The sequence below is a fragment of the Hirundo rustica genome, chromosome 7 (assembly GCF_015227805.2).
Source record: "Hirundo rustica isolate bHirRus1 chromosome 7, bHirRus1.pri.v3, whole genome shotgun sequence".
Lineage (NCBI taxonomy): Eukaryota > Metazoa > Chordata > Aves > Passeriformes > Hirundinidae > Hirundo > Hirundo rustica.
Window position 1 is genome coordinate 20,701,927 of NC_053456.1, and position 20,540 is coordinate 20,722,466.

Genomic DNA, 20,540 nt, shown 5'->3' on the forward strand with positions numbered 1-20,540 from the left:
ATGGTACAGTCCCAACGGATGAGGTTGTTCTGCAAGGCTGCCCAACTGCATGTTTGACTTGGTCCAGGGACCTTTGTTTTAAACTATTTTATACACTGTTTTTTTGTCTGAAGTACATGGGACTGGTAAAGATTTTCCTTCTCTCACAATTAAATTTCCTTCTCTACCAGGAGAGAGGTGATAATTTGAGTTAAATTTGGGGTGCCTTTTTTTCCTTCTGAAAGGATTGAACTGAGGCTAACAGGATAATTGAATATGTCTGTGATAGTTCTCCCCATATATTTCTTATTCTCAGAAAAACTGTTCTTATTTTTCCAAGATACCCTTACCTTTACTAATCATTCTTCTGACTCAAGCAGAATTATTCAACCAGGTCTATTGTTGGAGTACCCTGTTCACTTGATTAAAGGCCCAACTGTGCTTCAATGCTTTTTTTTTTTTTGCTTGACCTCCATCCGCCAATATTGTTGCATTTGCTCTCTTATTGTCTTCATAGCTGTCCACAACCCATTCAAAATGATGCAGTTGGAATAAACCTGGGCACTAACCCAAACAGTGAGGATACAGAGACCTGCATAAGCATCTTAATGCATTTTGGCAGATCCTGCATTAAGGATTTGTTGTTGTAGTTGTTATACTTAATATATGAGCAGAAGAAAGGGTTTGCAGATATTTGCAACAAGATGTGTATATTAAAGTTCTGCTTTAAAAAAAAGGGGCCATATACAAGTGGAGGTACACAGTGCTATTAATTTGGTTGAATTCCAATATGTTGTCCCAATGGCAGAAAACCAAGTTGGATTCATTGACTTGAAGCCCTTTTGATGACGCTAAACTCTTTTCTGCAGAGTAGCTTAGATTCTTGGGTACTGTGTTAGCAAAAGGCTAAAAGCATGCAAAATTAGGAGATCTTTCTATATCTAAGGGCAGTACATCTGTCGAGGAGAATAGAGTAATTTTTTATATGCTGTATATTGCTTAGTTTAACGTGATCACATACTTGGAGATAAACAATTGCAGTTTTGATTGAAAAAATATATTTTTTTATAGGCATATCATAGGAGTAAAATACCTTTTGGATCATATTCACTGGTTGCAATTGCATGGAAATATTTTTAAATGAAAAATTACTGCAAAGCAAAGATATGTCTCGTTGGAGCTGAGAAGGAGAGGAAGAGTTTATTGTCTTCCCAAGTGCCAGTTTCCAAATGTGAACTTTATAGTCTACAAAGACAGTAAAAAAGCAACCCAGTTTTTCATCTTGGCTTTTCTGTAGAGGAAAAAGCAGAAGCATTCAAATTAATTTTGTGAGAGGATCTTGCACACAAACACCGGTCCAAGTTGCTGCAAATGAAAACTGGTTGCCTGGTAATTGGATACAGAATAGTGCTGTATCAAGGTTTAATAATGTATTTAAAATACAAAGTACAGAAATAAAAATGCTTTTCTTTTTTTCTCTTCCAGGTTCTCTGGGAGATGCTAACAAGGGAGGTCCCCTTTAAAGGCTTGGAAGGATTACAAGTAGCTTGGCTTGTAGTGGAAAAAAACGAGGTAAGACTACGTTTCTACATTCAGGTACATAGATCAGAAAACAGTATTGGGGTTTTGCAAAAGACTTTTTCATCTTCTTCAAATTGAAAGTAAGTTCACGCGTATGGAAAGATTAGCAGTAGGAGCTAACACAAAGGGTCAAAGTGATGTTATTCCTCATGAATGGACCCTTTACATCTAATTGTTGCAGCTTCACGTCGTGATGCTGTAGATCAAAAATTGTACAAGTACTGTACTAGTTTCTCAGTCTCAATTGTAAAACCTAGGGGTTTGTTCTTAGTGATGAAAGAAGCCATTGCGTCCAAGGTAGGGGAACAGTTTAACTCCATCTCCTGCGTTTAGGACATCTTTTTACTGGCCGGGAGTTGATATATCTGTAAGAGACCTTCAGCTACTTCAACTTAACTCTCCCAGCAGGAGTCACTATAGTACAAGAAACTGCCGCTTAGATGAAAATTTCAAAAATAAAAGAAGAAAAAATAGTTTTAAAAAAAGAGAGAAATTACAGTTTTGCCACCTACGTTCAACACGACATTGAAGATGAGCTCCTCACTGGTATCGGCAAGGCTGTGGCATAGCTGCAAGCCTCCTCATGCAGAGTCTTTCCATTTCAAAAGCACTTCAGTGGTGTAAACACCGTTTGTACAGTGTCCCCAGCCTCGCTTTTCTTCTTCTCACAAATTGAGGCTTTCAGTTAGTTGGACATGTGAGCGTATATCTGAACACATAGTCCCTTGATATCAAAGACAGTAACTACATTTAAAAAACATTTAAAGTTGTGACTGTACCACACACAGACAAGCATGGAAATCCTCCACAAAGATGAAACCTCCTCTATCTAGACACAGCGGAAGCTTGGGAAACATTACAATGGCGAGGCACTGGCTGTACAATACAGATTTCTATTATTCTACATAAACTGTTTCTCAAAATGCTTCAGAGTTAAACAGAGGAGTTAGGTTTCCTCCTCTTAGTTTAATTTTTTTTGTTGGTGTTTTTTTTCCCTCTCTCTTTTTTCTTCTTTTTGAGGACTGGATTAATTCCAGTGAGTGACACTGTGATATACCAATTAGTTGGAAACGCTACACTGTCAGTGTGGAGATTGTGAATGTGGTCTTCTACTGCATTTATCAGAGCGGGGGGCACAAAGACACTCTTTCTCCTAGTTTAGGAAAAGCCTCACACATCATTTTGAAGGAGGAACCATAAAGCCTTCCATCAACAGGATTTGGTTCTTGTGCCTACCACATGCCGTTTTATGTAAGGGGAACAGAGTGGCTTTGGGAATGTTGTAAAGAGATGCGGTTGCAGGCTGAAACGTGTCAGAGAGCACAACACACATTTCTCTACAGTTTTCCAGGGCAAGGAATTGTGTAAAACACAGCATGAACAAAATGTGGATGTGACTATTTTACTCATGGCTGAAGAAAGCTAAGGGGTGGCATTCTCAGAGCCGGCTCTTTGCCTGTCAGGTACCACTAGCCTGTTGCTACCGCTTTCCTTAGAGGGCTGTGAGGGAGCTTAGAGGACATTGCATATTTTTAATTTTTTCTGGCCATCACATGGCTAACGTGTCCAGCATAAGCCTTGTAAAAATCAGCTTGTGCTTCTTTTCTTAGTTTTCTGTGTCCCAAAACAAGAGTAAGGGCCAGGTTCTGTTCTCAGTTCAGTCTGTTGATATCAGTGGGATTGTATGGTTCCAGTCCACAACAGGATTGGATCACTGTTGAGCCACTCCTCCATTTTTTGGACTGCAAGTCTTTTGTTAAAATCAGTGAGGGATTGAGGCCAAACCATAATTGCATAAGGTGAAAAATCCCCTTTGTAAAGCCTGAGGCCAGCAAATGGACTAGATTCTAATGTTTCTGTATGGATCTCCTTTGATACTATGTATAATTTCACATTTTTATTTTTATTCTGCTAGAGATATTTTAAGAAAAGCAAAGCAAGAGAGTTCAGGTTACGCTAGACATGATCTCATAATAAATTGCCACTGAGAAATGTATTCTTTATTATTATATGACATTTGGAACCTGCTACCTTTATATTACCTCTTATATAGGCGACATTTTTCAGAAGTGACACAAGTGGTGATTGCAACTGATTGTCCACCTCCTGGAACAGTGAGGGTTACAGACAATACTGTAGCAAGACCAGCCAGTGTATTTTTAGGCTACTGACTCAATTAGAGCTCAGGCACCAGTACAACTTATTTATGCATCGTACAAATTCTGTGTATTTCTTCCACTGGAACCCTTGCACGTTCAGTTATGACATGAATAATCAGACTTATGCAGTGCCCTGCCTCTGTATGTCATGTTTCCAGTTCTTACAGGGTTCAAATGCTTTTGGAGCAGAATTTGTTAACTTATTTTTGGCTGCTGCGTCTTGTTAGGCTTTGCAGGTCACGCTGCGGTAATGTAGTGATACAGAGTGGCATAACTTGCTCTGCTTTGCTTCTGAAATGGCAATAGTAGGAGAGATGAAGGGGTCTTCTTGGCAGGTTAGTCTGAACAGGAATGTAATACCTGGTTCTCGCCTCTTAGAGGCCAAGAACCCTTTTTCCAGCTTGACCCCTCTTACATTTGGACTCATTTTCACTGAGAAATTGCTTTTCTATCTAACTTTTAAAATTTTTTTTATATAATATGAAACATCTGAAGTCTGTTAACAGCTTTAGTGAGAACAGAGGGATCTCCTTCAGTGTGTAATGTTGGAAGCGTATGGAGTCAACTGGAGAGGCTTCAGTGTCTGTGTATGTGTGTGTGAGAAAGCATTTGCTTTTAGGCTTTCCAGTCTGGAGGCGGGCTGTTAATGTAAAAATCTTCTCATTTAAAACTCTCAGCAAATGAAACCAAACTACCTTCAAACTAAGTCTCTGTAGTCAGTGGTCCTGGCTATAACCAGCAACTCCTTGTGAAGACAAGGAAATTAGGAAATATTTATGAGTTCACTGTGCTCTACGAGTGCTTTCTGAGATCTGCATGTCCTCATTAATCCTTCTGACCACAGGCTCATGAAACATTTCTTGTGTCATGTAGAGCCTCACTTAACTCTTTTTAACTCACTTAATGTAATCTATATTTTAGCTATTTGTGTGTCAAAAGTGATTATAGTATTGTACAGCTAGATCATTTATGTGGGAGAAAGGAATTAAGGCAGGCTGTCCATTATGCCTAACCGACAAGCATCTTAAAATAACTATGCAGTAACCTCCACAAACGATTATATTTTAGTATTAAAAGCTGTTTGTCTTGGTTTTGCTTCTTCTCTCTGAGCTTTCTTAAGGAACTCCATTTGTGAATTTAATACATTACTTTCTTATAGGTCTATTAAAAATTATTTGTGCTTCTTGCTCGTGTTAGTAATTTTGACTTTTCTTTGTAATATGTCTCCACATTTTTTATATTGTGTTTAAAAGAAAGAGTGTGCTTTAATTCTTTAGAAGTCTGTTGGTCTCATAGGAAATTGCTTAGTAGCAGCTTAAAGGGAAATGCGTCCAGTAACTGGTACATTTTCTTTCCTTTAGAGATTAACCATTCCAAGCAGCTGTCCCAGAAGTTTTGCAGAACTGATGCACCAATGTTGGGATGCTGATTCAAAGGTAATTAAACGTGTGTTTGATTTCTGCACCACCACCCCAGACTTTTTTTTGTGAAGTGCATTAGCATTTCTTTGGGTGACAAGTCGGAGCTGACACCACTTACACATTTCTTCACAAAGATACCCAGGACTGTCTTTTTTTAGTGGGTTTATATACTTATACCTAAATATCTCTCTCTCTCTCTCTCTCTCCCCTCCTCCCTTTTATTCAAGAGTTACTATGCTGCTAACTTTCCTGACTACTAAAGACAGTGACAGTAAATATGGTAAGATGGCAAAAATGTAGCCATTTTGGAGCAAGTGGAAAAATTGTGGGTTTTATATTTTCTTTCAAAGGTTAATACTTAATCCCTCTTTGATATATGTGAGCATCACGTTATGAAATACAAATTTCAAGGTCCAATTCTGTGCCCTACTTGTGTTAAGAACACAAGTATAAGTAAAGAATAAGTTAATCCATAAAACATGGGAAGGAACAGCAGCAACACATTTTAACATTAAACTCTTCCTAATCTGTTTCCTTAGGGCTTGAATGGTGAGCAGTATAATGACTGTACTGTAATAATATGATAATAGCAGTGCTGTTTAACCATAAAAACAGAATAAAAAGTTAAGAGAGCCGCACCATTGTCACTATTAATCTGCTGCTACAAGGAAGGGATTAAATAAGTATTTAGACAATAAAAGCTTTTGTAGATTATGAGAGTTACCTTCTTTAAATGTGACCATCCTGTTGTACATAAAACTGGCTGAAAAAAGCCTGTGGGCATACTAGCTTTAGTACCAAGGATTAACATCTATTTTCTTTGCCTATGAAAATATTTGAGACATTGAATAATAGTTAAGCAAGGGAAATTGTGCTCTTTTTCTCAAGTCAAGGCACCAGGAAGAACTTAGTTTCTTTAAACTCAGGAGAAAGTTAGCTACTGCTTCAGAGAGACCATGATTAATTCCAAGACAAATTAGAGGATATAGGTGCTCTAAACTAGAATTTATTGCCAAAGAGTAGCCATAAAAGAATAATACAACAAAGGAAATATCCATTCTTGGTCTCTCTTTTAAAAGCGAGGTGTTCCTTTCCTGCAGCACATCTGGAAGACTTGAGATCCATCAACATGTGATTTCCACATGAACAGACATAATTGCCATTCTCTTAATATCTCCTTGTATCCTCCCCACAGAAGGGAGGGGAGAAAAATGCTTTGAGTTTTTGAATCTACAAGTAGGCTGCTGAAGTTCTGGGTCAGTAATTACTGAAGAGGGCTTTCAGTGCTTATCTTTACTAACTGCTCCCAAGTGTCAGCATCACTACCAAAGGCCTCAGAATAAGAATTATTTGAGCTTATTTTCTGTAATTGTAGCACATACTAGATCAGCTCAGTCTTTGCCTTGTTCGACCCACATCCATAAGCGTCCAAAAGACCCTTTCTCAAGGAGAGGAGGGATTTGCATTTTGTAAAAGAATGATGCTTAACTATCAGGCTGTGTTCTGTCCGATAGAGTAATTTATCTGGGGGTGGGCTGGTTCCTGGGGACATTGTTCCCAGAGGTATCTCTGATGCATGCAAAGTGTGGATCTCATATGAGATGGGGTTTTTCTGACAGTCTGCTCTTCACTAGTTTTTTTTTTTTTCATGCAGCTCTTCTTCTGTTAGGCAATTACAGCTTTGTTCACGTGACTGAAATGGAGTAATCTGTGGTCGCAGTTTGGACATGTGACTGACTTATTCGGTCACGTGCTGGGAAAGGTTCGCTACTTACGGCTCTCAAAATGCTTTGCTAAAGGGCTGTGTGGCCTGCGTGAGCCAAAAGATGGAGCACGCTCCTCTGAAATACTGCTCTGTGTAACATCCCTTTTTGCCAGGATTAGCTTTAGAAAACCAGATTGTTGATGCATGAACAAGTTACTGAAGGTCAAGCAGGGGTGAGCTTGAGTATGTCAGCTGCTCAAAAGCAGTTGCTAAGGTGCATACTTCTAGCCCACAGAAGTATGAGGTAACTTTTGGTGGCTTACCCCTGAGAAATGAGGGGCTATGCATTTATGGTGGGGCTAAGGAATATACTTGGAGAGCTGCTGCAGAGCAGCTGGAGTGGCAGACACTGCTCGCACCATAATTTCTTCATGGGAACAGAGTTATTAATGTTACTTTGAATTCTTAAGAATTTCTTCAAACATGGAGAAAAATACCTCTAGTGCTCCACGTGATATTTGGAATGGTAGTCTTTATGCAGTTTAAACTGCTAGTTGAAACTAACAGCTCACAACTTAAAATTTCTACCAAACAAGTTGCTTTTGCTTTGGTATTAGGTAATTGTAGAAACAAGGTTGCTCATCCCTGATGTCTTTGTTTACTGGGGTTACTTGCTTTTGAGACACGGGTGAATAATTCTTTCTTATTTCATCTGTTCCTTCAGTTTCTCTCCACATCAAAGATGTTTATAAATTGCGAAGTATTTTAATGGAAATCAGAAATCTAGGAACAGAGAAGAAACAAAACATGAAAGACATATGGATTAAATATGGTTTATGCGGACCTATTCAGTAAGAAATACTGAGTGGAAGGAAACAATGAAAACATTAGCCAGAATTATTTCTAGAAGGGGCATATATTTTAAAGATTTCAGTATGAGACATCACAGATATAAAGGGAAACAGTTTTCAAAGGCGACTCATGCCTTGATATTTTAAGAATCCCTTATAAGGGCTTTCTAGAAAGTGCTAAGCAGTTATCCTCTGAAAAGAAGACCTTTTTTTTCTTCTTTAAGTTTCTCAGCTCAGGCTCCCAGTTTCACAAATCATTTCTTGCCAGTTTTAACCAAGGTACCACTCTGCATTTAGAGTGCATTTATTAAAACTGAAATTGTCCTTTCCTAGGGGCAAGAAACCAACAAACCCCACATGACAGGTAGTCTTGTGCCTTCCTGCCAGGGTTTGTCTCCATGCGAAGCTGTTACCTGTAAATCTGGCAGCTGCGAAGCTGGCAGGGTAACTGCTGGCTGTTTACAGAATTTGCACAGCCAGAGATGTACGGTACTCTGACAGTACTGTGTGACTCTGCTTTTGTTCCAGCTCCAGTTGTACCAACTCAGCAGCTCCTTTGCCTGTAGTGCAGGATGCACCAAGTGATTGTTGCTGCTTCTCCCAAATCAATTGATCCTTTTGCCTGCCCTTAGTAAAAGCCCTGTTCTCTGTCATTGTCTCCACTCTGATTACTCCAGGCAAGCTTGGCAGTAGAGTAGGCTGTGCTCACTTAGTGTCAGCCCTGCCCTATACTTCCCAATACACACCTGAGAAAAAAGGAGCGAGCAAAACTCATAGATGTGTTAGTCCATAAAATGGCAAGGTTTGCCCTTGGTGTCTTACACTAAAAAAATTCTGTTTTCAGGAAGTAGGCATGTTTTGTACCTGCCAGTCTGTTGGACAGTGCGTAGCAGTTGCAGTACCCTGGTAAATTGCAGGGAGCCACTATATCCTATCTGGCAGCTCCCTCACCATTTGGGAGGCCCTGGAATCCCTTCAGCAGTTCACATCCACTGGTGTGGTTACAAGAGATGCAGCTGTGGCAACAAAAACCGTGTGAGGCTGGTCAAAGGTTCTTCTGCCCCAAAAGTGCACTGGAGTTGGTGGTGGTGGGGTGGCACGGATGGCTTTCGTGCTCTGTGCCCCCAGTGCAGCCCGCTCCTGCCCGGGGGAGTTTGGGCCCTTCCCAAGGTGTGTTCACAGGATCTGCTCAGCTGTGGCAGGTCCAGCACCACCACGGATGCGCAGGGGAGGATGGCTGCCACCCCAGCCCCTGATAAAGGCAGGGTGACCCTGCTGGGTTTCCATACAAGGGACTGTGTCACCAATGCAGGCAATCTGCTGCTTAACAGGTACCTGTTGCTGTGAAGCTCTGTGTGCCCAGTTTGCTGCTCTCTGCATGCTGGGCTGGGGAACACATTGCATAAGCACTTGCGGCTGGGCCAAGCCTGTCTGTGGCAAGGAAAATCTGTGTAGCTCACCGAACTGCCCAGTCCCTGAAATCATGGAGGTGGACCCAAAAATGACAGACAAAGCCTCCAGTTACACCGACTAGTGCAGCATTACAGTATAAGAGAGCTTGTCTCTTTTTTTGTTATGCATTTGACACTTTTTCATGCTGTTTGACATTTAAAATAAAGAAATTGTCTGTCTTTTATAATGTGGAAATCACTTGGATCTTCCTGAGAGAGACACCTCAGCATTGTTCCTAATTGTTTTTGTGCTCCCAAATTAAAATGCACGTTTTAATTGCGGCATCTGTAATTTTAGCAGAAATGGTATAATTAAAGGCACAGTAGAGAGAGAATGTGCATCATCCCCTTATTATGTATCTACATTTTGTTTCAACCTTTTGTCTCAACCTTGTCTGGGGTCTGTCAAACAGACTAACAGAGTCAGCTCTTTCAAGAAACACATTTAACTGGCTTTTTCAGTTTTCAGTTATCATCCTACTTCATAGCTTCCCCTTGGGACTAAAGGAAAAGGAAAAAAAAAAAAAAAAGAAAAAAAAAAAGGAAAAAAGGAAAACAGGAAAGTTTTAACTGGTCTTTCTGACTTGTGAGCACAGTGTGTCTTGGATGGAGAGCCCTGGAACAGAAAGTTCAGCAAATGAGTCCAGGAAAGAAGAGCACAGAGTCCACTGATGTGAGCTTAGCTGCCAGGCAGGACATCCTTCCCTAGCCTCAATCTTCACTTCTTCCCTGGCTGCTCCTGAAGTAGCTAAGTGAGAGTTTTTCTGAAAGTATCTCCTCTGCAAGAGGGGAACTGCAGCCAGAAACCTGTCTTTGATAGGCAGCTAAATGGTTTGTTCACACACCAAAAAGTTTATGTTAACACCTGTAAAAGGCCATCTGTATAATTACCAGTTGCTGATGGTCCAGCTTTCTCTACTTGGAAACAATAATTTCCCTCTTAGCTCGAGAAAAATGATTCTTTCAAATCAAGAATTTAGATGATTATTGACGATTCTAATGTTAATACTGTTTTACTAGTAGACATGGGAGACTAAGCTAAGGCTTGAGCCCTACTAGCCTGTGAGACTCTTCTCAAACTTTTCTTTAATGGAAGAACAAAAAGAAACCATTTACAGACTTACAGTCCTCTTGTATGACGCTGTGGTCAGAAAGAAGTGTGGCGATTTCTGTTAATTGTGGGGTTTCAGTTGAAAAATTCCTGCAGATAGTTTTAGTAGTTTTATATGAATGTAAATGCTCTGGTTTTCTTTTTTTCTTCAGAAAAGACCATCTTTCAAGCAGATTATTTCAATCTTGGAGTCTATGTCAAATGACAGCAACCTTCCAGACCAGTGTAACTCATTCCTGCATAACAAGGCGGAGTGGAGGTAAGTTTTCTTCCTCCCAAGATGATACGACGTGGTTTTACATTGAAATGGGATGAGTGTTTTTGTTTTTTTTTTCAGAAAGACATCAGACTCCAATGATGTACTGGTAGAAAATATGTGTGCTTGAAGTATTTTTAGAACATAACTTACCTTGTTGTTTTTCAGGAATGCCCAGAATGTTGCGAAACTTGTATTAGGAGCCAATGCACTTAGCTGTACCCTATATTTATTAGTACACTGGTTTAGGCATCATGATATTTATGGTTTTGTGATTCACATCTTAGAACCAATTACAAGTTTTCAGCCAATCGTGTGGGGGCAAAATAACTCAGATAACATGTAGGTTTGATGCAATTTTCATAGAAAGTGTATCACTGATACCAATATTAAAACCAAAAAAAATAAGGGGCCTAACCCCCCCCTTCCCAGTCAAGCCTCCATTTATCCTCACTTGTATGCACTCTGCCATGTTTTATGTGTTCTCTCCGTTGTATCAATTGTGTGTTCGCACATTCAGTATATGCCCAGGCCAGTCCTGTTTTTACAGTGTTCCAGCAGTGCTCGAGCATGTGATTTTGGCTATTGCTGATTGTATTCATAAGTGCTTATAAATGGAGATGAGTTTTGAGACGATTTTATTACATTACAATTTTGCGGTAAAACTTCCGTCCTCTTTTTTCGAATGTGCCGAAACTTCAAAAACCTGTCCCCGAAGCTTATTTGCGGGTTGGAAAACTTGCTGCTTCCCAGTACAGCCTTCTGTTTGAGATGGAGTATTGAAAACAGATCTGCACGGGGAGATGGTTTTTGCAGACGATCGTGCCTCAGTCTATATTAAGAAGCGTTGGCTCTACGCCAGATAAGCGGGGATCAGAAGTACCGGCAGATTCCCCGCATCGAAGGAACCGGGACGGGGTGGAGGATGGGGACGAGCACATGGAAATGGGGCTTGTGTCAAGCCCGGCAATCCCGAGTTTCTTCCGCTGCCTTCCAAGGAAAGGCGAGACGTAGATTTTTTAACGGGACGAGCGGAAAAACTGAGCTGTGGCTGGGACGCCCCCGGTCACACGGCGGGGTATAAATAGCGCGGGCCGGGCCCGCCCCGGCTCGGCTCGGCTCGGCTCGGCTCGGCTCGGCCGGGCGGCGGGGGCTGCGCGCCATCTGCTGGCGGCAGCGCCGCACTGCGGCCCCCGCTCCGCCCCCGCGGGGCCGCCCCGCAGCGCCTGGCACGGCACGGCATGGCACGGCTTGGCCCGGCATGGCATGGCACGGCATGGCATGGCATGGCCTGGCCCGGCCCGGCCCGGCCCGCCTCGGCCCGCCTCATCCCCAGCTGCTCCTGCGGGCCCAGCTCCTGCAGACGCCGCTCCTGCGGGCCCCGCTGGGCGCCTGTGCCCCCTTGCCCAGGGCCCTGTGCCCGGGCACGGGACTGACGGCGCTGTTTAAAGTACCCAGGCTTCATGGCCATCGTGGTTTATGAGCGCTCTGAGCATCGTACCGTGGGTTTGACAGACAGCAGGAACAAACAGGGTCAGAAAAAAAGTACACCCTAGTGAGGGGGTTCTTATACACCCCTATATAATACAAATATTTATTTTAAATAGGAGCAAGTACTCAAATGCCTTTAGGAAAAACGAATAACTACTTAAACCTTGCTAATATAGCAAAATAAAAGCTGTACTGGCTGACATTTGGTAACAAACATTGTTTTACTTAATGAGTTTATTTCTTGAAGTGTGACTCGAGTGGCCCAAGTATTTCTTGCAAATCCTGTTTTGATACACCTAAATTTCTCAGATGAGGAATGTCTGAAAAGATGTTAATGAAAAGCCATTAGCCATGTAGCAACAAAAAGCTCTTTGGTACTGTCAAGTAATGAAAAAACTTCTTACCGTGGAGACTTGTGTTAAAAATAAATGTGGCATTTTTTCTGGAAGAATAAATGACTTAGACAGAAGGAAATATGAGTGAGAAAATAAAAATTCATGATGGGACATGATTTGCCTGAAAGCAAAGATGATTTTTGAATTGAGCTGAAATGAAAACACGATGTTCAGAGAGAGCACAAATCGTGGGCTCTTGTTTGGAAGCTGGAGAGGGTGCTCTCCTATCCAAATTCTGTAACAGCTTCCTGCCCTGATGTGAAAGCCATGTCTGTATGGAAGCTTTCTTGAATGTTTAGCCAAATAAACAGAATGTGTGCAAAAAATTTTCCACCTGAAGTAGACGAAAGATGCATAAAGTGTTCCCAAAGGATAAACTAAAAGAGACTAAGATTGTTACTAAAAACAATTGCATAGAAGTTTGATGTGTTTTAACTTCTGCACTGAAAAATCTTTGCGCTTTTTTTTTTTTTTTTTTTAAATCCCATAGCTATTTGCAAACAGATAGTGGAACCAGCAGTAGGGAAAGAATGAGATGTATTACCACAAAATAGGGAATTTTAATGAAGCCTGACTATCAGAGCCCTGGAGAAAGGGTGGGCTTGGGAAAAGCAAAAATTATTCTTGTTCCTTTGAGGGACCTCTGAATTAATGATCCAGATACTGCACTTTCACAAGGATACTGCACTTACCAAAGCAAATCAAAGCTCAGACAAGCTGGATTGCATTTTCCCCCACTCTTAAAAAAAGGCTAGCTGAGGTTCTTTTTGTATAGACATGCCAAAATTGTAGCTATAACAGCAACTAACTGGAGTCTTCAGTATCACTGACATGAAAATTGAGAGTGAGCTGAGTCTATACCTGACTGCTGGAGTTGATAAAACAAATTATACTTTGACGTATCTATATAGTGCAGTTTTATTTGCAGCATTTTCTGGTCTTAATTTTTTATCTCAATATCACATTTTGATCTGCTCACTCTGTATTTGCTTAAGGTGATTCAGTGTCTTCTTTCCTAATTATTCCCCGTGTGTTCGGCACATTTTTATTTTTGATAAAATAGGGGCACTGCCTTATGCCTGAGTTGCATATGTCTGCCCTATGTTTAAGTTCATAATCTGTGATCTTTTTGGAGCCCTTTCTCAAGTCACTTGTATTACAGTCAGAAAAAATTACTGTAGCAGTAATGATGTTCCAATTCAGTGAGAGATCACATTTGTCTGCATTTAGTCATGTATACTAACTGCATCTCTCCTTCCATCCTCTCCCCAGTTGATTAGTGATACTTATATTAGTGTATTAGTAGCAATTCAAGACATATAAACAAATGCCAGCCATTGTTCTTAATCTGTGAATGTTTGTTATTATCGTTTCTAGTAGTGCAGTATTTGTTCTTCAGTGTCACGGAATGAAATTATTACAGAAAAACCAGTAAACTCACACTGTGTAACTACAGAAGCAAACAAATCCACATGGTCTACCATATATAATGTTTCAAGCTCCTTCATTTATGGAGTAAGACTCATTAACTGGGCAATGTACAGTAGCTTTCTCTTTAATTACACAGTTTCATTATGCAGTGGAATTATTTTTCAGAATGCAACTGTTTTTGCAGATTGACCTTTTATTATAAGAGAAGTTTCTGTCTAATGGAGAGAGATAATTACAGTACAAAATAGACTTTTGACATAGAGAAAACTATTGTTACCAGGACTCCCCTAGTGCATAATATTATTTTAAAAGAGAATGTAATTTACATATTTAAAAAATTATAGAGTTGTGTGTAAGTAGCAGGGATGATGAGAGAGAAACTAAGAAAAGCAGTGCTTGCAACTGCCCTCAAATTGCTCTGTAGTTTCCACAGCAGATAGCATAGGATGTGTTGCACCTGACAGAAAGAGTTTATGAGGGATATGGGTGTCTGGGGAGGAGTCACTTTCTGACCTTCAGTCCAGTGCCTTTTAGTTTGTTCCCTTGTTGTCTCTTTATTATGATGTGTGACCACTTTCTACCCAGCACAGGGATCAGCCTTAACCAGTGCATGCCTAAATATGATAGAGATTTTTTTCTTGAAATCTGAAGCGTGGTAATTATGAGGGGTATTTGTTCTGACCAACACATAGAACAGCTCACTCAGCAGGACTCGAGTGTGATAAACGCTTTTGCCCCCAGGTGGCTGATTTCTGCAGGAGAATTAAGCATGGTGGTAAAGTTTGCAGTAGGAATTTCTGGTTATTATAGCTCTGAATCCTTTCACTGTACTTTGTAAGCATTACTCTCTGACACAGATGTTCTGTCAAAATTTGGAATATTTCTATTATTTGATTTGCTTAAATAGACTCTTTGGGTATGCTATTTTCCCACATTGAAAGGCTGAACTCTTCTAGTGGAGAAGAGTTTAATCATTCCATGCCAAGACAGGAGAGTTACAGAGACAAGTAATTCTCTTTCTCCACCCCAAGTAGAAATGACAGCTAACTCTTAGTCCTTCTGCTTTCTTTTTGAAAACACCAGAAGGAGCATATTTTGTTCACGGTGTGTTAACACAAGAAAAATAATGTGGAAGTTTGGCCTTGCAGAGTCCAAATAGCTATCTTTGGAGCTCTCTTTAGGATCTCTTGTCTTCTTAGGAGCTCACCTTTTCAAGGACAAAACAAAACATGTGACTGACTCTTCTCACAACTGTCAGGATACAGGTGGCAGGCAATGCACAGTCTCCCAAACGGGCACAAAATGTTAAATGCAAGTACAACCTTTGATACGAATTGGAGATTTTTCTTTGGGTACCTCACAAGCAAAATATATGTCTGAATCTGGTGACAGAATTGTTGTTCACCTTCTGTGTATTTGAGTGGTGTAAAACTTGTTAAACTCTTTTCCAAGAGCATGTTCAGTTCATGAGTTTAAAATACACCGTCCATCAGAAAGCATGTCAAAGGAAACTACTTCGTTAAGGGAGGTACATGCGGTGAAACCAAATAAAGATGGTACTGCCTCCATTTCCTGCACTTCCTACTTTTCATAACTTTGCATGTGTGGTGAGAAGGGGAGAAAAATAAACCAAATCCTTTTCACAACTGTTCCAAACTTGAGAAGCATGTATTTGTAACCATTTACAGGGCTGGTTGATATCACAGTTTGTATTTTTGCTCTTGTATCTTCACCTAAAGAAACAGGACGGTAAGTGGGGAAAACAATCCCCTATAAAATGCTTTTGTGCATTTTGAGTGTAAGTCCAAACAGCATTTATAATCAAGTTACAAACCCAGACAAATGTGCTTCTTGGACTGCCTGTGTTGTGTTGCTAATGCTTGTCCCATTACCAGTTCTTAATGCTGTTTCTTTATGGATCAGATCATGTTTCTTGATGCTGGGGGGAAAGAAGGCATTTTCATTAAAAAAAAATGGTTTTTTGTTATATGGTATTTTAGTCTTTTAAATGTTATTTTTCTTCAACTGAAGGTATTATGGTTGTTCTGAAATATAAACATTACCATTTGTTCCTAAAGCTGTGAAAGACTTTGCATTTGGTAATTAAATGAACTGCTTGAGTTAGTATTGTACTTTTCAGCCTTTCACATTTAATTAACATTCAAGTGGGAATTATGAACAATTTATATCTGTCAGGAAAAGACAAGACGTAACAAATTGTCTCCGTGCAGATGTGAAATTGAAGCAACCTTGGAGAGACTAAAGAAACTGGAGCGTGATCTGAGCTTTAAAGAGCAGGAACTAAAGGAACGGGAGAGACGTTTGAAGATGTGGGAGCAGAAGTTAACTGAACAATCAAATACTCCTGTAAGTAGACAATAATTCAACCTTTTATCTTGTGTCAGAAGTATTTGGAGCTTTGTCTATGTAAATCTCAAGATGTACCAAGGAAGCAGTGCTCCTGTTTTCAGTTGTTCCTTTGGGCCAATTTTATTGCATCACTCCAGAAAACAATTTTTTTTTTTTAAATTTCACCCAATATATTAGATACCACATATTACTGATAGTTCATATTATGATGTAGGCATTTGAAGTAGTGTCCCACTGATTTATTTAGAGCTCTCAGCTTTGAAAGTTGTTTACATTCAATAAATTCTTTCTTCAACTAGAAAGTTTTTGACTTGATAGGATGCAAGATTTGGTCTTAAATGTAAGAATCATTTGTATCTTCCAGAAGGCATGTCATGAAACTTACACAGTTTTTTTAAAACTCTGTTCTTTTTCTTTGAGAAGGAGCAAATTCCCATTCTGTGAAAAGGGGGTCAAAATTTGAAGTATTAATTTAAGGTTCTGTTCATAATTACAGTTAACATAACTTTGACTTGCCAGTTACCAGCTGGTAGAACTCCCACATTTCTATTAGTAAATTGAACAAAAACCCCCTTCTTTGCATTATCTTGAATTTCTTAATGAAATACTATGCTCTTCAACCACTGATTGGCAGAAGGAGGACCACAGGGTTTAGTGCATGGCGAGACGTATTTCAACAGAGTTGTTAAAAAAAAATATTCTGATACCTACTTGTTTTTAAAGTACTAGCTAAAACAAATACCAAATTGAAATTGTAGTATCATATGGTTTTTCTTATGCTCAATTTTATCCTGCTTATAACCTTGATTCCAGTCAGACCCATTGACATATGACTTGTTTTTAAGGCATAGCTTATTGCTGTTCTTTAAATGAAGTTACATTTATGTTCCAGCTGCGAACATGCAGTAATGAAATCACGGAGGATAAATGTTTTCCTATGTGCAGATTCTGTATGTTTTCAGTAGATGTCTGTATGCCTGCTTTAACACTTGCAAGATTCCAGTAACTGAGCTGTGGGCCATCCTCTATCCTGAGCACAGCATGAGACACAGCCTTAATGAGCAAACCTTTTCACCAGCAAGGCCCTAGGGTTTTTTTATGCTGTACTTGCTTATGACTTGTACTTTTCACTTAGAGCTGGCATTGCTGCAAGAATAAAGCTTTGTGCTAAGGCCTATTGTGCTAAGCATGAACTGTCTTTCTGCATAGCATTAACCCAACTCTTCTATTGCATTTAAATGCAATTTCTTCTAATAGAGAAATATAGGTTTGTTTTTTCCATGCATCTTAAGCGAACTGTTACACAGAACATATTTTTTAAAAAGCCTTTTTATAGGAAAAAAAATTAACATACTGGCAAAAAAAGGGCTTGTTCAAGCAGCACTGGGTTTTTTTCCTAGGTTACGCATACAACTATATTGTAAATCCATAGCTGTAAGTCATTTGCAAAATATCTTTGGGCATTCTGTTTGCAAGCTGTAATCCTTGGGAGTCAAGCATCTGTCTCCCTCCATTAGTTCAGGCAGTGTCTGCTCAGGAGCATCAAACTAGAAGGTTACAACAGGGAGCTGCAGTGCTTGATTTTAAACTACCTTGACTATAAAAGCAGGAGTAAAGATATGGCAGCCAGAGCTGTGACACATCTTAGGTTCCACTAGGCAATAAACCTGGTTCTTAGCCAACACCAGGCCTCGTCATGTCTTAGCTGCCCCTGCTCTGTGTTCTGCAGTCATCTCTTCACTTGGCTCAGCAGCAAAGACTAGAGGCCAGCAGTGGTGTGCAGGAGTAGAAACTTAAACCAAGTGACAGGAGAACAGCAAAGCTGTCTCTGCCGCTTGATTCTCCAGTGTTGTAGAGTTGGTAGAAGCTCCATCCTGCATGGTAGGTAACTATGAGTGGCAGGCCACTCCTGCTCCCAAGAGTAAAGTACAGCTTCACTCACTTCAGCATGAGGGAAAGATGAGGCCAATATTTAGAAATGCTTCTGTGCATTTCTCCCTGCTCTTGTTTTGACCCTATTCCTGCTGCATCTTATACAAGAGACACCTTTGAGTCTGATCTCTGTAAATTCCTTTGTGCAGATCTCCAAGAGCCTCTAGCACAAGGGAATCTGGAGCATTTTGGTGGAGTAAAATATATCCATAGCTGCAGTGAAATGGGAGACTTCTCTTGAAAGGAGATTTTACTTTAGGAGGGTATGTATGTAGGCTAAGATGAATATCTTACTTAGAGGAAGACAGTGAGCAGGACATGAAATCCATATATCACCTCTGATGCCCTGTACCTGCAGGTGGTCATTTAAGAACCATGGAATATAGAGAGATTGGTGGATCCTAGCCATTTCTAAGGGTCTCTTCTGATAGTCATCATATGCAGTGTGTCACTAAAGGCATGTCCTGTCCCAACAAACTCTTTAAATTGTCCAAAAAACAAGCTGGCAAAATAGGGAGGAAGTAAAGTAATTATAACTTGCAAAATGCGCCATTCACAGCTTACCCACGCTCAGACATTGAACAGTCAATGACCTAGAAAGGTGGTTTAGTGGAAAGCTGATTTGCATCTTTGTTGATTTTTGTAGGGAATTCTTCCTACATGTCAGGGGATGCTCTTCTGTGGATCTAAAGGGACTGTAACTACCTGGCAATGAAACTTGTGTGCTGTGTACTAGGTCTTGTCTTTAAAAGAGTCCTTCTTTTTATCAGGAAGAGCTTTTGATGATCATTGATCCAACTAGCATGTTGTTGATGGTGTAATTGGGTTTTTTGTACAGCCAGGTGTACAGAAGCTTAGCTGCAGGTTCTTTCATCACATAGCAATAGGATGCATTAAGAGTATTTAGGGCACGCCATCATCCCAACTTCTTAGTCTTATTTTTGTTTCTTAAACCCTGATCACTAACTTTACTTAACCACAATGCAAATAGTAAGTCTAATGTAACTAGGGAAAGCTCAAGTGGAACAGAAGACAGATCTGGTCTTTTTTAATGATAGAAAATTAGTCAGTGTAAGTGGTTTTACCAAGAAAGGGGCACTCTTTGAGCAACCCTGGATGTGAAGCCTCTTGTGTTACCAGGGAATCACCATAATCACCCCTGTAACCTATTGTGATCAACTGCCATTGACTCTTAAGTCAGTTTTCTGATTAGGTTAAAAAAATATGAATTTTGGGTAGGGAGTTTTACAAATGCTTTGGAAAGAAAGGCTAGTGCAGGTGTTCACACACAGCTCCTTTGCTGTTGTTTTAGTAGTGTCTCAGTTTGACACCCCAAGACAAGTAGGTAGTTTAATTTAGGGTGAAACTCCTGAGTTTTTATTCCCTGTGAAGCACAGGCAAACATGACACAGAGGTTACTAACCTGGCCACTCTGAAGAGGCATTAATCATTTACCTGAAGAGGGCATGTTTCATTTGTTACTACAAAGGAGATTGATTATCTGTAGGTGAAGATTAGTAGAAATTTAATATGATGTACAACCAATTGACAGATGGCTCTTGATACCACTAAACAAGACAAAAAACCAACCAAACAAACAAACAAAACCCAAAACCCACCTGAAGAAGTTGATAAGCTGACCAAACCCAGCCCTCTTCCCCTGCCTGCTTGTCCCTGGGATGGCTTCCAAAGGTATGGTGCTGGTGCAAGCTGGAGGCCAGTTCTGTCCTTTGCATTGGTGAGAGACTCATTTCTGATTGTGGCTGTTGTTGCAGGGTGACCCTTTCTGTCCTTTTGAGCATACACTCAAAACCAGTCTGCTGCTGCTTTCATTTCTGACATTTAGGGGCTGCTACTCCTCTATCAAATTGCAGAGCTTGTTTGGATTCTCTGGTCTTAACCTGATTTATTCTTCAATCCTGAAAGGTTGAATTAAGCAACTCCAATTGCCTTGGAACTAGTCCACCTGGTTGGGAAATGTCATATTCTGTTTTGTGCTGTACAAAATGAAGGATTGAAGAGTTTGAACCTTCTTTTGTCATGAAAGCTCTGTTGCCTGTGGTTCTTGCCATGCCACTCAGTGATTTTGCACTTTGGTTTAAGAACAATGACCCCAGAAGGACGCTATCTGTTTTAATGAATTCTTACTTGACCTCCGTGTTTAGATTCACTAATCGTATGCTTTCTGTTGATTGCTGACTAATCTGGTGGTTTCTTTTTCCTTGATTTTTAAATTGGTTCTAACTTTCACTTTTGCTCTGTCCTTTCCTCCTTTAAATAGTTTTTCTTACCTCTTGCTGCAAGAATGTCTCAGGAGTCTTACTTTGAATCTAAAACAGAGGAGTCAAACAGTGCAGAGATGTCATGTCAGATCACAGCAACAAGTAACGGGGAGGTAGCTGGCATG

General features: G+C 40.2%; 1 protein-coding gene across 1 annotated transcript in view; it reads left to right on the plus strand.

The window, feature by feature from the left end:
• The window catches only part of MAP3K20 (mitogen-activated protein kinase kinase kinase 20), a 91,211-nt gene that overhangs the window by 39,965 nt on the left and 30,706 nt on the right, over window positions 1–20,540 (plus strand). Inside the window, 4 exon segments of the mRNA XM_040068870.2 lie at window positions 1,465–1,551; window positions 5,081–5,155; window positions 10,411–10,517; window positions 16,063–16,198. Of these exon segments, the coding sequence (XP_039924804.2) occupies window positions 1,465–1,551; window positions 5,081–5,155; window positions 10,411–10,517; window positions 16,063–16,198 (405 nt within the window).